Source organism: Thunnus thynnus, chromosome 16 (assembly GCF_963924715.1).
Source record: "Thunnus thynnus chromosome 16, fThuThy2.1, whole genome shotgun sequence".
NCBI classification, from domain to species: Eukaryota; Metazoa; Chordata; class Actinopteri; order Scombriformes; family Scombridae; genus Thunnus; species Thunnus thynnus.
In genome coordinates this window covers 4183371-4199283 of record NC_089532.1, presented here as the reverse complement: position 1 = coordinate 4199283, position 15913 = coordinate 4183371, and the positions used below count along the sequence as shown (strand labels likewise).

Here is a 15913-nt window from a genome sequence, read left to right as displayed (position 1 = left end):
AGGTATTGTAAAAATGTTCTTTGCAGTTTGCGTTCACTCACATTAGATCTATTACTGCAAGGAATGTCTGTGTCTCCTCTTGCTGGTTGGTTTGTGGGGTTGTTTGTCTGTTCCACAAATAACTATCAAACCACTCATCTGACTGATCTGTCATTAAGAGGGTGTCATCCTAATGGTATGGGTGTGTGCAATGACATGTTTTATGTTGATGGGGTTAAAAAAAGAAAAAAAAATCTAAACGTAAACAACCCTCTGTTGCCTTTTGTCACTTTGCTGCTTGGAGCCCTCTTGCACAACAGTGCACCACAGGCAAACTGTAAACTCCCTGTGTTAACTCCCCTGTCCCCCTTTCCTACCAGGCCGAGCCACAACGTCCAACTCACCTCTGCATTATGGCCAAGATACGAGGCTTGTCAGCTGACCCATCAGTTCCTGTCCAAGGTGAGACAGGGCAGCTTTGTATAATTGTGGTGGTTAATATTACACAGCTCAAACAATGTGTGTGTGAAATTGACGCCATTTGTGTGTGACCACCTTCGCCTGTTTCTACCGCTGAACAACTGTGTGTAAACGAGTGCCAGCATGTGTGTGAGGGTGATCATATTTGTGTGTGTGACCACCTTTTCTATCTGTGTGTGCGTGCGAGTGCGTGTTGCAGCCTCCACCCTCGATACGGAGAAGCCAGGCTACGCCCTGGATGCAGAAGACGAGGCATGATGGAGCAGCTGCAGAAGTACAGGAGCTCAGGGCCATGCAGTTTGAGGAGATGATCGAGAGGCTGCAGAAGGGCAGTGGACAGCAGGTATAGGAGGCACACACACGCACACAGACTCAGTGGGGGCTGTAAGGAACGCTGAAACAACGCAATGCAAAAAAGTCAATCATAATTCTGTGAAATCAGCCTGCCCAGTTAGGAAACAGCAGTCCATTTTGCCTTCTGTTGTGCAAATTTAACAGGCAGCAGGTAATAACCAAGACACCCAAAAAGTAGTTAAACTGCTGATCGTGTCCACAGACCATTTCTCTTTTCATCCTATCTGGTTGAAGATGTGCCATCAGTATTACCTCTACTTCAGTGGGTGATAGACACTGCTTAATGGTAGCTGTCAGGGGTGAGACACTGTCAAAATGTAAATGTGACCAAAAATATCAGCCAGAAAGAATGAAAACAGAAGTAATATGGGGAACTCACCTGCCGAATAATTCAATTTTAGGGCATGTCTTGGTTATTAACTGTCATTTCTACTTGTTGCCTGTTGGATTCACAATCAGTGTTGTTTTATAGCTTGAAAGGCTGATTTCACAGAAGTATGATTGACTGGGAATTATATTTTGATGTTGACTTTATTTGTTTGAGCAGTGTACTGTAGTTGTCATCTTCAGGTTCCACCACAGCAGTGTGTTTCAGCTAATGGACTATGCACCCACTGAACTGGTGGCAATTTCATGTAACAAATCAATTGAATCATTTATTCTATCGGTACTCATTAGTTATAATGGCTTAATGTTGCCTTTGTTCTCACAGCTCTGTGCTTGCACTGATGCTCCTGATTCACAATGGAACCAGCAAAGGTTGAAGCAGCTGACCTTCTTCGTTCAACACTCCTTCAAGCCAGGTTGGATTATTGATGTCCAGTACTGCCCCCTTTTTGACTTTGCAAGCTACAGAAAGGCAACACCTTTGACCCCTTTCAATGGTTTGTGGACTTTGGGGCATTTTCCATACCGAAAGACTGTTGAAATCTTTGGACTTCTGCCAAATTTTCCATGTATAAGGTAATACTATTCAATCATTGTTTAAGGAGAACAAGAACATTTGGTACAAAATACTCAGAATGGCAAACAAACAGCTTATGTTAACTGATGGGGGCACAGAGAACTGTAAGTTATGGGAATAAACAATTTTATGCCAAACAAGGTTATTTGTGTGGTTGATTGTGATTGTGTTAATATTTATTAGGGTTAAGTTTAAGTTGAATGTTAAAAACTATTTGTTTTTCCCAATGTGTTAAATGTGTTTGAAACAAAGGCTAACAGTGACATCAACATTTATTCTGCCAAAATGGCACAAGTGGGTAAGCTGTATTTATTATTAATATTTTGGCAACCCAGCTCCCAGTTTTCCACCGTTAAAATAATGTTAGTGCCTTCACCGTACTTATTACAATTAAGTGCTGTAAACAAGCGGCAGATTTGTACTGTATTTTTTACAGTAAAATTGAAAACAGCCTTCTAGTGTCGAACTCTGCACATACATCATTCTGTACAGTGAAGCTCAAACATCCAACTGAAGGAACAACAAGAAAAACATATTTTCCAGTAGAGGGGGACATTAAGAAGACAAAATAGCAGCCAAATCAGCGCAAAGAAATTAGAAATTCCTTGACATTGGCATTCTGAACTAAGCTTTATACTGTTCATTTATTTAAATAATCATACACATACACATATATCATTACAAATTTTTTGTTTTTGATTTATTACTAATCATTACTTATTTACTTTATTTAAAGCACTTTACTCAAAGTGCTTTACAATTTTCACATGAAAAAGACATAAAAAGAACGTAAAAGCATGTAAAAAAAAAAAACATTAATGTAACATAAGAATGCATATTGAATAATAATCAAAGAATAAAATATGATGTGGCTGGTAGCTTGAGGAGGGAAAACTTTCACAGGACTCCGATGTAAAAAAAAAAAAAAAAAAAAAGTATTTATTCCACAGTTTGTAGTATCTTCTTACAGGAGTATTCAAAGCCAAGTTCTCCTAATCAGCAAACTGTACTACGGTAAGAAAACCGTGTCGCTCAGTCTTTACTTGAAACTTGAACCTCAACTTTTCAAAACCACAGGTTCACCCTAATAAAACACAAGGAACCTTTATCTCTTAAAATGACAGTAACCTACTCCACTGTTTTAACAGAAAGCTTAAATAATGTTGCCTTTACAAAATATGCTTACATCAGCATCAATTAAATCAAATGATTATTAGCTGAACTTTAACAAATGACTATTAATAGCCGAGCTGCAGAGTTTTGGATGAGGTGAAGTCTCGCAGTGACTTTTTTCGGGAGGCCAGTAAAAAGTGCATTACGGTAGTCTAACTTGTTTGAGATGAAAGCATGAGTTAGTTTCTCAGGCATCTTTTTGATTTATAAATGGTTGTGCTTTTTCTATGTTTCTAAGGTTAAAAAATGATGTTTTCGTCACCTTGTTGATGTGTGAACTGAAGTTTAGATCTGAATCTAAGATAACACCAAGACTTGTGACCTCAGATTTAATCCAGGGAGTTAATTTCCCGGATTATTAAACAGCAATTCTCTTTTTGTTTTGGGGCCAACGAGAAGAATTTCAATTTTATTCTCATTTAATTTTAAGAAGTTATTGCTCATCCATTTATTTATTACTAACAGACAGTTGGGCATGGAGTTTATAGCTGCAGCATCATTCAGTTCTACGGATATGTACAGTTGTGTATCATCGGCGTAACTATGATGTCACCAAGTGGCAGCATGTACAGTGAGAATAATAACAGACCGAAACAGCTCCCTTGTGCAACCCCATAGCAGTTGTCATATTTCTAAGACACATGATCTCCAAGGCTGATATAAAACATTCTCCCTTTGATGTAAGTTTTGAACCAGTTTAACACACAGTCAGAAAGACCGACCCACTTTTCAAGACCATTGATTAGGATGTCATGGTCAACGCTGCACTTAGGTCTAGAAGTATAAGAATTGAGACCAATTGATGGCAGAGGCTGCCATGCAAGGTGCCAACCTGCTCGTTAGGAGGATCTAATCATTCATTATTTGTCTCTTGTTGCAGGGAGAGGATGAGTTGAAGTTTCTGCAGGCTGGATAGTTGTAGGTGGACTGGTCAAGAGAGCCACAGGTGGATGTGTAGACTTTGTTTCCATCCCAGCACTACTTCCAACACCAAGCTCCTGGGTGGTGGGGGGGTTCATCTTTTGCTTTTTCCTGCTGAAAACACAGAACATAATTTTCAATGCACGATACTGTTATAATAGAGTTATAATAGAGTTAAATAAAGTACTGTTATAATAGAGTTAAATATCATTTCTATCTGTACTGATATTTAGGAGATCAGAGGTGTTGTAAGGAGTTGGCAGGAGGTGGCGTTCAGACAGAGACATAAGAACACATGGAAGGAGATATATGATATATTCAGATTGTCTTCAATAGTTAGTTAATATGTATGTGGCTGTAAAAACAACCTCAAATAAACAAGACAATTAAAATGGTTCCATATAAAAATTAATATGAACCAACATTATTTTCATCCACAGACTCAATGTAGACTTCAGTTATTGTGATGATGATACACAAGTTTATGTCTCCATAAGGTCTGGACCCGTATTTATCAAACTTCAGAACGCTCTAAAGAAACAACTGAGGAGTAAAACAACTGTTTGCTGAGTCTGAACAATAAGACACATTTATCAAGAGACAACTTAAAGCAAAGTGTAAAAGTAACATTTACAGTAAGAGCAACTCTCAAGTGATCACATGAAGGAATAACCAATCAGAGATATGGATTGATGATATGGATCTACCATATTGTACATACTTTAAATAATTCTTACAGTTTATTCAGTGGTATGTTATTCTGCTAGAACATATATAATTATAAGTTCAATTTATTTGTGGGAAATATTTAAACCTCCAGGAATAATGAATGTGAAATGAACAACAATCTAATATATTTGTAATGGCAATTTTCATTTTTCGATGTCCTTTCTTTTCCTGTTTTTCCGGTTTGCCATTACTACACAGGTAGGTTAAGTTAGGAGTGATCTTACGCAGATTCAAGAACAGATTTTCCAGTCCGTTGGCTGCCGTTTAGTTTGTTGTTTTATTGAAGTCTTTGTACATGACATGAACATACCGGGTTTCTATCCTGCCAGCTGTAGTGTGCGTCTGTTCCCGATCTGGTAAGAACTGTATGTGCTCCACCTGCCTGTGCCTTCCGTTTCCTGTCACCTATGCCCCTAAATATACAACCCTGTGCATCTCATGACCGCCACCCAGTGTCCAAAATAATACTGCAAGTTATAACTAAACAAATGACATGCCAACAATCAACATAAATGGCTCCTACATACCGGCCCCTAATTGTTTTAAATATATAACAAAACAATTACCAATAAATAATAAAGGTGCCATATCCATTATACATTACATATACAATTTTCAAAAAATGCATGTACTATGTGTTGGCATTAATCTTCTTTACTGATTCTTCAATCTTCTTTTTTTTTTTTTCTTTTTTTCTTGCCGTTTAGGTCTCGGCTTCTTGGAGCAGACATATCTTTGTTATTGGTCTTTCCAAGATGCTGCTCTTCGTCTGAAGTCGAACTGTGCGCACAAGTCCTTGTGCATCTGGTTTAGTTTCCAGTATTCTGCCCATTAGCCATGAGCCTCGTGGTGCAGTAGAATCAACCACCACAACAATGTCACCTGGAGCAAAGCTTCTTTTCACCTTTGACCACCGTTGTTGTTCTTGGATAAGAGGTAAGTATTCCTGTGTCCACCGTTTCCAAAAGAGATCTGCCATGTATTGCACTTGTCTCCATCTGCGTTTGATGTACAAATCTTCTTTTACAAAGAGTCCAGGTGGTAGTATTGGCTTAGTCTTCAACAGAAGAAGATGGTTTGGTGTGAGTGCTTCCAGATCCATTGGATCATTAGCAGAGATTGCAGATTCCAAGTGAGGTTTTGGCCATTCTCTGTCTGGCTTACAGAGAAAATCTGGTCCCTGGATCCATCTTTTGCAGCTCAAGAAGCGGTCTGCTGTTAGTCCTCTAGAGGCTTCATCTACAGGATTTTCCTTTGTGTTAACATATCTCCATTGTGATACATCAGTAGCATCCCTTATAAAAGAGGTCCTGTTTGCTACAAATGTTTGGAAGCGTTTGGTTTCGTTGTTGATGTATTTAAGCACCGTTGTGCTATCGGTCCAGAAGATGGATTTGTCCAGTTGAAGCTGTAATTCCTTTCGCAGCATTGTGTCAACTTTGACAGCTAGGACTGCAGCTGTGAGCTCCATTCGGGGAATCGTTATTTGTTTCAATGGTGCCACTCTGGATTTTCCTATTATGAATGCAACATGCGCTTCTCTGTTATAGTTTTCCAGTCTTATATATGAGGCAGTACCATAGCCACTTTCACTGGCATCTGAAAAGTGGTGTAGCTGTGCAAATCTGATTTGACCAAAGCTTGTGGGCTTCATGCACCGGTCTACTTTAAACTCTGCCATCTTGTTAAGGTCTGCTAGCCATCCTGTCCACCGATGTAAGAAGGTTTGGGGTATGTTTTCATCCCATCCAAGTTTTCTCTTACAGAGCTCCTGCATAATCAGTTTGGCTGGCAGAGTAAATGGTGCTACAAATCCTAAAGGGTCGTATATAGAGCTGACTATGGACAAGATGCCACGTCTGGTGTATGGTCGTTCCTGTGCAGCAATTTTGAACTTGAAGACATCTGTTTCAACACACCAGTGCAATCCCAGGGCTCTTTCCATTGGCAGATTGTCTTTGTCCAAGTCCAACTCCTTAGTCTCTTTGGTTCGGTTTTCTTGGGGAATGGATGCCAATACAGCACGGCTGTTGCTGATCCACTTTGACAGCATGAATCCTCCCATTTTGCAGAGAGCAGTCAGGTCTCTTACCATTTGAACTGCTTCCTGTTCCGAAGGCAGGGATTTCAAACAATCATCTACATAGAAGTTGTTCTTTACTGTGTTTGTCACCTCTGATGGAAAGTGACCTTTGTTGTCATCAGCAGTCTTCCTTAATGCAAAGTTTGCACAACTTGGTGACGACACGGCTCCAAAGAGATGTACTTTCATCCGGTATTCAACAAGATCTTGTTGCACATCACCATCGGGCCACCACAGGAATCGCAGATAGTCAACATGCTTTTCTGATACTCTGACTTGATGAAACATTGCTTTAATGTCAGCCATCAAAGCAACCGGCTCTTGTCTGAATCTGATGAGAACTCCAATGAGTGAGTTGGTAAGGTCTGGACCCTGCAGCAATTGGCAGTTAAGTGATGTTCCTTTAAAAACTGTACCACAGTCAAACACTACCCTCAAGGTTCCTTTCTTTGAGTGATACACTCCGTGATGTGGGATGTACCAGAGTTCTCCATCGCTTCGATTCAGCTGGTCGACTGGTACCACTTCAGCATAACCATTAACAATCATTTCTGTGAGGAAAGATGTATATTCATCATGAAATTTTTTATTCTTGGCAAACTTGCGTTTCAGGCTCTGGATGCGCTGCACTGCAATGCAACGGTTATTTGGCATGCTGGGCTTTTCTTGTGTGAAAGGTAAGTCTAGGCAGTAGTGTCCATCTGTCACTTTTGCTGAGCGATTCACAATGTCCAAGAATTTTACATCTTCCCTAGACATTTCCTCTGTTTCCTTGCTGGTTCCTTCACTGAAGTCATGATTGTACTGTTTGACCAGTAGCTCCTCCAAGTTTACAATGGATATTCGATTGACAGCAGCAGCAGGGCAGCCATTTTCATCCCTTATGCTTTTGTCTCCTCTCAGGGGACCATAGATGACCCACCCCAGTAGGGTCCTCACAGCATATGGTCCATCCCCTTGGCTGTTGACCAGCTCCCAAGGTTCCAATACCTTTGAAGCATTTGTCCCGATGAGTAGGTCAATGCCAGAGTCTATTTCATGAATCTTGATATCCTTCAAGTAAGGCCATTGTGTCAGATCTTCTTGTCTGGGAATGTTGAGCTGGGAAACAGGCATGGTTTTATGTGTGAACACATCAGATATTTGAATGAAATAGTCTTTGTCCAGACTAGATATTTCCAAACCTGAGATATGATGACTGGTCACAGGCTTCACTTGGTTCATGGTACGTAAAAGAATATTGGTCCTTTGCCCTGTTATGTTCAGCCTTCTCATCAAGCTTTCTGTGCAAAAGGTAGATGTACTTCCATGATCCAAAAATGCATATGTTTGCAACACTGTGTCCCCCTTTTGGCTCTTTACTTGTACTGGTACAATGGAAAAGGTACAGTTTTCATCACCGGCCCCAATATGCCCACATGTATGAGGTGAGAGAACAGCATTACTCCCAGTTGCTTTTTCACTCTGTTCTGCATGTTCTGTTTTTTTTCCTTTGTCCTTTTGTTCAATGTGAAGTATTTCAGGATGATTTTGGTTGCACACATCACAAGTCAAACGACTCTTGCAGTCTTTGCTCATGTGTCCTATTTTTAAACATCCAAAACAGACTCCCTTCTCCTTTAAGAAGTCTATTTTTTCTCTGTGCATCTTCTTCCTGATCTGTGGACACCGCCCCAATGTGTGACCACTCTTGTTGCAGAACAAACAAGAACTTTGAGAATTGGTAGTAGGTACATTTCCTTTCATTCCATTTGTTGTCAAATTTTCTTGTACTGATGTTTTTACCGGTGTTACAGCTGTTGCAAAACTGCTTCCTCTAGGTCTTGACTTTTCTCTTGTTTTAGTAGAGCTTTTGACAGTTGCAGCTGGCTTAGCATCCTGAATGTTTCCAAAAAGTGGATCTGATAGTATTTTCACTTGTCTCTCTATGAAGTCTACCAGGTCAGAAAATCTAGCTCGATGTCCACGCTGCTCCTGTAACTGACATGCTCTACTTCTCCACTTGTCTCTGAGCCTGTAAGGCAGTTTCAGAAGGATGGTCTTCATACTGGAAGCAACATTCATTTCCTCCATATAGGTGAGATGTTCCATTGCAATGCAACAACCTCTGAGGAACAGTGAGAATGCTTGCAATGCTTCCACATCCTCTGATTTGATCACTGACCAGGCAAATGCTTTGTCCATATATGCAGTGGCAATCTTATGTTCATTACCAAAATGTTCTTTGAGCAGATCTTTTGCTCTTTGATAGCCCTGGGCTGGGGGCAGATGTTGACAGCTGCGGACTAAGTCTTTTGGATGCCCTCTTGTATATTGCTCTAGGAAATGCAAGCAGTCACTGTAGTCATCACACTTTTTTTCCACTCCTCTCTCAAATGCCCTGCGGAAAACTTCGTACTGTAAAGGATGACCATCATAAACAGGAATGACTCTTGGTGGTAAAGTAGAAGAGAGACTTTGTTGAGCCAGGAGAGCAGTGATGTCATTTTGCCTCTGTATTAGGTTACACATATCACCTTGATTGCCATCATTCAATACAGGGGGTGTAGTGCGAACATGCCCCTGCATACGACTCTGTACATTTTGCCTTTGAGGAGAATATTGTATTAGATGGGTTGTATCATGAGGTCGAACAGATGGTCCATGAGCTGTTTCTTTTGGTCTAACAACCTGTTGCTGGGAAGAAGAGTTAGTTTCAATCAACACATTCTGTCTTTGCTGCACTTGATCTGGTAAATATTCATTTGCGTGTTGATTTAATTTAGCTGATGTTTCATTTTGAGCAGTTCCTTTTCTCAAATAAGAGTTCATCCCATCAGAAACTCTAGAGCTGCTTCTTGATCCCAGAGCCTCAAGTATGTTGATTTTTGCATTGGTTGCTGCCAGTTCAGTTTCTAGTTCCAGTTGCTCTTTCTTTCTTTTCAATTGTTCTTCTTGTGCCTCAAGCTCATGTTTTTTCTTCAGGGCAGCAACACGTTCCATGAGAGCAGCCTTTTCTGCCTGAGCTTTAATGCGAGCAGAGGATGTTGAAGATGCACGTGATGAAGAACTGGATTTGTGCTTTGATTTAGGTTTTGAGGCATTTGAAACACTGTCATCAGGTCCAATGTCATCTGAATTTACTACACTTGGTAGTATGACACTTTCAGCAATGGAGTGTGCAATTTGCTGTCCAGCCTCAGGTAACCACACCTTTACATCTTGTATAAACCCTTTAAAGATTTCCATTTTTCGTTGAAACCACTGATTTTGCTTTTCAAGTTCATCTTCAGGCAGTGGTAAATTCACCAGTGATTCATGGTTTTCCTTGGCTTCATCACAGAGCTTGATTAATTGAAACAAATTAGATTGTACTTCTCTTGCATTTTCCTTTAATTTCATGAGCTCTTTCAGCATTTCCATCAACTTGTTAGCTTGTTTACATTTCCTGTTTCGTGTCTTTTGACAATTTGCAATGAACAATTCCAAGCCTTTGGCAGTGTGTTTGATAACTCTTTTTTCCTTTTCAACATCGTCATCTTGTGACTGAGCATCAGACATATTTGTTCACTGTCTCTTTAAGACTTGTTGACGAAAGCCGTATGCTGCCGGCACAATGTTTCAAACAGCTGATCGATGTGCGATCGTAGCTTTCAGTCTTCAGTCAACCAACTCCATTATAATAGCCGTCTTCCAATACGGCTTTGCATATAGCTTCTCCAATAAAGCTTAATGCTTGCATGTACTCACTCAGTTTGCGGTTTTCAATCACCGTCAGGTAAGCGCAGGTGACGAAGATGTCCACCTGGTTTGGTAATGGCGGCGTCCTCTTTGTTGTTCCACGAGACAATGCTCAGTCCGTCTGAATGAATCACGAGCTCCAATTTCACTCGAAGAGCGAGTTCTTACTTAGGTGTAATGGCAATTTTCATTTTTCGATGTCCTTTCTTTTCCTGTTTTTCCGGTTTGCCATTACTACACAGGTAGGTTAAGTTAGGAGTGATCTTACGCAGATTCAAGAACAGATTTTCCAGTCCGTTGGCTGCCGTTTAGTTTGTTGTTTTATTGAAGTCTTTGTACATGACATGAACATACCGGGTTTCCATCCTGCCAGCTGTAGTGTGCGTCTGTTCCCGATCTGGTAAGAACTGTATGTGCTCCACCTGCCTGTGCCTTCCGTTTCCTGTCACCTATGCCCCTAAATATACAACCCTGTGCATCTCATGACCGCCACCCAGTGTCCAAAATAATACTGCAAGTTATAACTAAACAAATGACATGCCAACAATCAACATAAATGGCTCCTACAATATTTATAATGTATAAATATATAAATATGGATGAATTAATAGGAAATTGAAACTGAAACAAACAACAACAACAAAATTCTGCTACATCAACGTTTGGTACATCAGAAAAAATCATATAATGAAGGAGAATCTAGTATCACACTGACAAGTGATGAAGTGATGATGAAGATGCTTATAAAGTGATTATGAATAAAATCAATAACAGATTTATTCTTGATTCTGTGGCCACTGAATGATTTCTCTCCTCTTCTCACACAGAGTTATAATTATGTTGACAGTTTCATCAATATATTGCAAAAAGTGTGTTAAAGAATCAATATGTGAGTTACAGGTTTGACTCACCAACTGTCTAAAGACCAGACTGAATCACCATCAGCTGTTGCAAGCTTCTTCAATGGATGTGAGAGGAGAGAATCACTGAAGTCCCGCCGCCTGCAAATAATAATCATTGTTATGTTATAATATATAAATATATAAATATAGATGAAATAATAGGAAATTGACTGAAATGGAAACAAAATTCTGCTTCATCAACGTCTGATATACGTCAGAGAAATCATATAATGGAGGAGAATCTAGTATCACACTGACAAGTTCAGATAATAAAGATGATTAGAAAGTGACTGCAAATAAAATCAATGTCAGATTTATTCTTGAGTCTGTGTCCACTGAATGATTTTAATGATGTTGACAGATTCACCAGATGTTTTCTGATTGTTTGTTGATAAACGCTAAAAACAGGAAAAAGTGATGTAACATCCTGTCAAATGTTCAAAGACAAATAATAGACTGAAACTTCTCTATTTATAATGATGCTGCTTAACATATTATTCATCACAACCAATTATATTTTGTACAATCAGACAGAAAACGGAGGCTCTGCTCTGTTTTCTGTACTGCAGTCATCTAAGATCTACTCTGAACCAACTTAACAGACCTCTGCAGCTCTCTGACATTTAACAACATTTTATATCAACACAAGTTTGATCAATAATTTTTATTCTCAAGTTTGTCAACTTTTATCTTTCACTTAAGTCCAAATTTTTACTTTTAGCAGTTTGATAAATACAGGCTCTGTTGTTATTGATTTGTTTTGTCTTGTTGTTATCAAGTGCTGGAATAAAACAGAAACTTTAATCATTCTTATTATTATTGTTGTTGTTGTTGTTGTTATTATTGTTGTTGTTGTTGTTATTGTTGTTGTTGTTGTTATTGTTGTTATTATTATTGTTGTTGTTGTTGTTATTAATATTACCCTCGGAGCAGTTTGATGGAAGATCATTTATCAGTATAAAAAATAGAAGGACTGACCTCTAAGGAACACCTTTCTCTGTGTTAACTAAGATCGATTTTTTTTTACCATTTAATAAAACACACTGTTTCTAGTTATAAAGATATAAATGAAACCACAGCAAAGCAGATCAAGAAAGACCAAAAATAAAGTTGATGAAGAAGACCCAACATGAGAATATCAGCCATCCAGACACAACAACTGCTGGATACACAACTACCAGATAGACATCAGAAAAGTTCAGGAATAATGTTTTCTGTTCACACTGAATCATTTCTGGCTCTAACATTTGTGCTCATTTTGATCTTGAAGAAAAGTCAGTTGATTTTACTGATTCAAGTGTCTGTCAGTGTGGATACAAGTGACAGAAAAGATAAATGTAAATATGATCAGCTAACAAAACAAGCTGCTGAAACCAGAGATGTATTGAATGGAGGAACAGTTATTCCTTGTTTACACAGTCTGACTCAGGAGCAAACAGGAGAAATCTCACAGAGAAAAAGTCATTTTAAACAGTCAGAGATCCTCATCTCACCTCAGAGCTTTGGTCTGGTTGTCATGTTGCCCACACAGAGGGGTTTCAGAGGGATGGACCCCCTCCTCTGTCTCCACACACTGATTCATTGCAAGCATACACCTGCACACAAACACACTCAACTATTATAAGTAAAATGACAAACAGAAACCCAATTCATGAGTCTTTAGATTTTCACTTATTTCCAAAGTTTGTTTTGGCCTTTCTCCATCTACTTCCGATTGAAGAGAGGCGATTGAATTTCTGTCCAATCGGAGCTATCCGCCTGGGTAGCGCTCATTGTCCAATTGGACATTGCATACTGCTGACTGGGTCGTGTGCAAGGTTGACTGGATAGGTGGTGCACGGTTTGGGTAGGGTTTTGAATTAAAGGACTCTCCAGTTTTCATCTAGTGTAATCAGGTAAAATTTTAATTTGTTCAGTACTTTGGTACTAACTAGAAAAATATTAGACTAAGATGGTGAAGATTATAAATATTCATCATCTCACTAATATTATATTTTTTCCTGTTTTCTACCAACAATCCATGTTTGCTTCTTTTAAGCAAGTTAATGATGTTTTTCTCACATTAACCCAAGTAGTGATTTTAACCCAAACTGCAATGTGACAACTAATTATAAATGATAAATGACTGCAAGCTTTTATCCAAAGTGCTTTACAATTTCATCAACTGTGTGTGTGTGTGTGTGTGTGTGTGTGTGTGTGTGTGTGTGATGCACATAATATGTACGAATGCAGTAACATTTTACTGTTAGTAAAGTCTTACTTCTTTTTAAAGTCAAAATCACGATGTATTGACCTTTTACTCTGGTTGGACACACGTCTGTATCCAGAGGAAGCCGGGCTTCCCTGAGAGATTCTAACAGACACGATAGAAAAGTCACCAGAGTGGAAAATTAGAACATTTGACAACTGCTGGATAAACAGAAACTTTGAGGAAAATATTTAAAGAAATCACCAAAAATTGATTCTCAAAAAGTTTGTGAAAGAATGTATATACAGGTTACAGGTTTGACTCACCTACTGGCTGGAGACAAGACTGAATCATCATCACTTCTTGTAATGTCCTTCTCTGAATATGAGGAGGGAGATCCACCAGAGCCCAGCCTGCAGCAAGTAATAATCATTGTTATGTTATAATATATAAATATATAAATAAGGATGAAATAATAGGAAATTGACTGAAATGGAAACAAAATTCTGCTTCATCAACGTCTGATATACGTCAGAGAAATCATATAATGGAGGAGAATCTAGTATCACACTGACAAGTTCAGATAATAAAGATGATTAGAAAGTGACTGCAAATAAAATCAATGTCAGATTTATTCTTGATTCTGTGTCCACTGAATGATTTTAATGATGTTGACAGATTCACCAGATGTTTTCTGATTGTTTGTTGATAAACACTAAAAACAGGAAAAAGTGATGTAACATCCTGTCAAATGTTGAAAGACAAATAATAGACTAAAACTTCTCTATTTATAATGATGCTGCTTAACATATTATTCATCACAACCAATTATATTTTGTACAATCAGACAGAAAACGGAGGCTCGGCTCTGTTTTCTGTACTGCAGTCATCTAAGATCTACTCTGAACCAACTTAACAGACCTCTGCAGCTCTCTGACATTTAACAACATTTTATATCAACACAAGTTTGATCAATAATTTTTATTCTCAAGTTTGTCAACTTTTATCTTTCACTTAAGACAAATTTTTACTTTTAGCAGTTTGATAAATACAGGCTCTGTTGTTATTGATTTGTTTTGTCTTGTTGTTATCAAGTGCTGGAATAAAACAGAAACTTTAATCATTCTTATTATTATTGTTGTTGTTGTTGTTATTGTTGTTATTATTATTGTTGTTGTTGTTGTTATTAATATTACCCTCGGAGCAGTTTGATGGAAGATCATTTATCAGTATAAAAAATAGAAGGACTGACCTCTAAGGAACACCTTTCTCTGTGTTAACTAAGATGGATTTTTTTTTTACCATTTAATAGAACACACTGTTTCTAGTTATAAAGATATAAATGAAACCACAGCAAAGCAGATCAAGAAAGACCAAAAATAAAGTTGATGAAGAAGACCCAACATGAGAATATCAGCCATCCAGACACAACAACTGCTGGATACACAACTACCAGATAGACATCAGAAAAGTTCAGGAATAATGTTTTCTGTTCACACTGAATCATTTCTGGCTCTAACATTTGTGCTCATTTTGATCTTGAAGAAAAGTCAGTTGATTTTACTGATTCAAGTGTCTGTCAGTGTGGATACAAGTGACAGAAAAGATAAATGTAAATATGATCAGCTAACAAAACAAGCTGCTGAAACCAGAGATGTATTGAATGGAGGAACAGTTATTCCTTGTTTACACAGTCTGACTCAGGAGCAAACAGGAGAAATCTCACAGAGAAAAAGTCATTTTAAACAGTCAGAGATCCTCATCTCACCTCAGAGCTTTGGTCTGGTTGTCATGTTGCCCACACAGAGGGGTTTCAGAGGGATGGACCCCCTCCTCTGTCTCCACACACTGATTCATTGCAAGCATACACCTGCACACAAACACACTCAACTATTATAAGTAAAATGACAAACAGAAACCCAATTCATGAGTCTTTAGATTTTCACTTATTTCCAAAGTTTGTTTTGGCCTTTCTCCATCTACTTCCGATTGAAGAGAGGTGATTGAATTTCTGTCCAATCAGAGCTATCCACCTGGGTAGCGCTCATTGTCCACTTGGACATTGCATATTGCTGACTGGGTCGTACGCAAGGTTGACTGGATAGGTGGTGCACGGTTTGGGTAGGGTTTTGAATTAAAGGACTCTCCAGTTTTCATCTAGTGTAATCAGGTAAAATTTTAATTTGTTCAGTACTTTGGTACTAACTAGAAAAATATTAGACTAAGATGGTGAAGATTATAAATATTCATCATCTCACTAATATTATATTGTTTCCTGTTTTCTACCAACAATCCATGTCGGCTTCTTTTAAGCAAGTTAAAGATGTTTTTCTCACATTAACCCAAGAAGTGTTTTTAACCCAAACTGCAATGTGACAACTAATTATAAATGATAAATGACTGCAAGCTTTTATCCAAAG

The 15913-nt window shown here is 38.5% G+C and overlaps 2 protein-coding genes across 9 annotated transcripts in view; one reads left to right on the top strand and one right to left on the bottom strand.

Annotated features, from left to right (window-relative positions):
• The first annotated feature begins 2 nt into the window (after nt 1–2).
• Nucleotides 3–3932, top strand: LOC137199735 (uncharacterized). Of its 2 annotated transcripts, XM_067614244.1 has the most exons (4): nt 3–441; nt 659–802; nt 1526–1776; nt 3831–3932. In XM_067614244.1, exons 1-4 carry the CDS (start codon nt 64–66, stop codon nt 3844–3846), a joined length of 789 nt encoding a protein of 262 aa, XP_067470345.1. In that variant the 5' UTR covers nt 3–63; the 3' UTR covers nt 3847–3932. The 2 variants fall into 2 exon arrangements, 1 of the variants encoding a protein (XP_067470345.1); XR_010931844.1 differs by lacking the exon at nt 3831–3932 and having other exon boundaries at nt 582–802; nt 1526–1918.
• The window catches only part of LOC137199734 (uncharacterized), a 25683-nt gene continuing 12595 nt past the window's right edge, over nt 2826–15913 (bottom strand). For 5 of the 7 annotated variants that reach the window (XM_067614237.1, XM_067614239.1, XM_067614242.1 and 2 more), the window contains 5 exons: nt 13820–13906; nt 13566–13658; nt 12799–12900; nt 11315–11404; nt 2826–3985 (listed from right to left, as the gene is read on the bottom strand). In XM_067614237.1, coding sequence (XP_067470338.1) covers nt 3811–3985; nt 11315–11404; nt 12799–12900; nt 13566–13658; nt 13820–13906 — 547 coding nt within the window. In that variant the 3' untranslated portion in view covers nt 2826–3810. The remainder of the gene's footprint in view (nt 3986–11314; nt 11405–12798; nt 12901–13565; nt 13659–13819; nt 13907–15913) is intronic. The other 2 variants (XM_067614238.1, XM_067614240.1) reach the window with 2 other exon arrangements.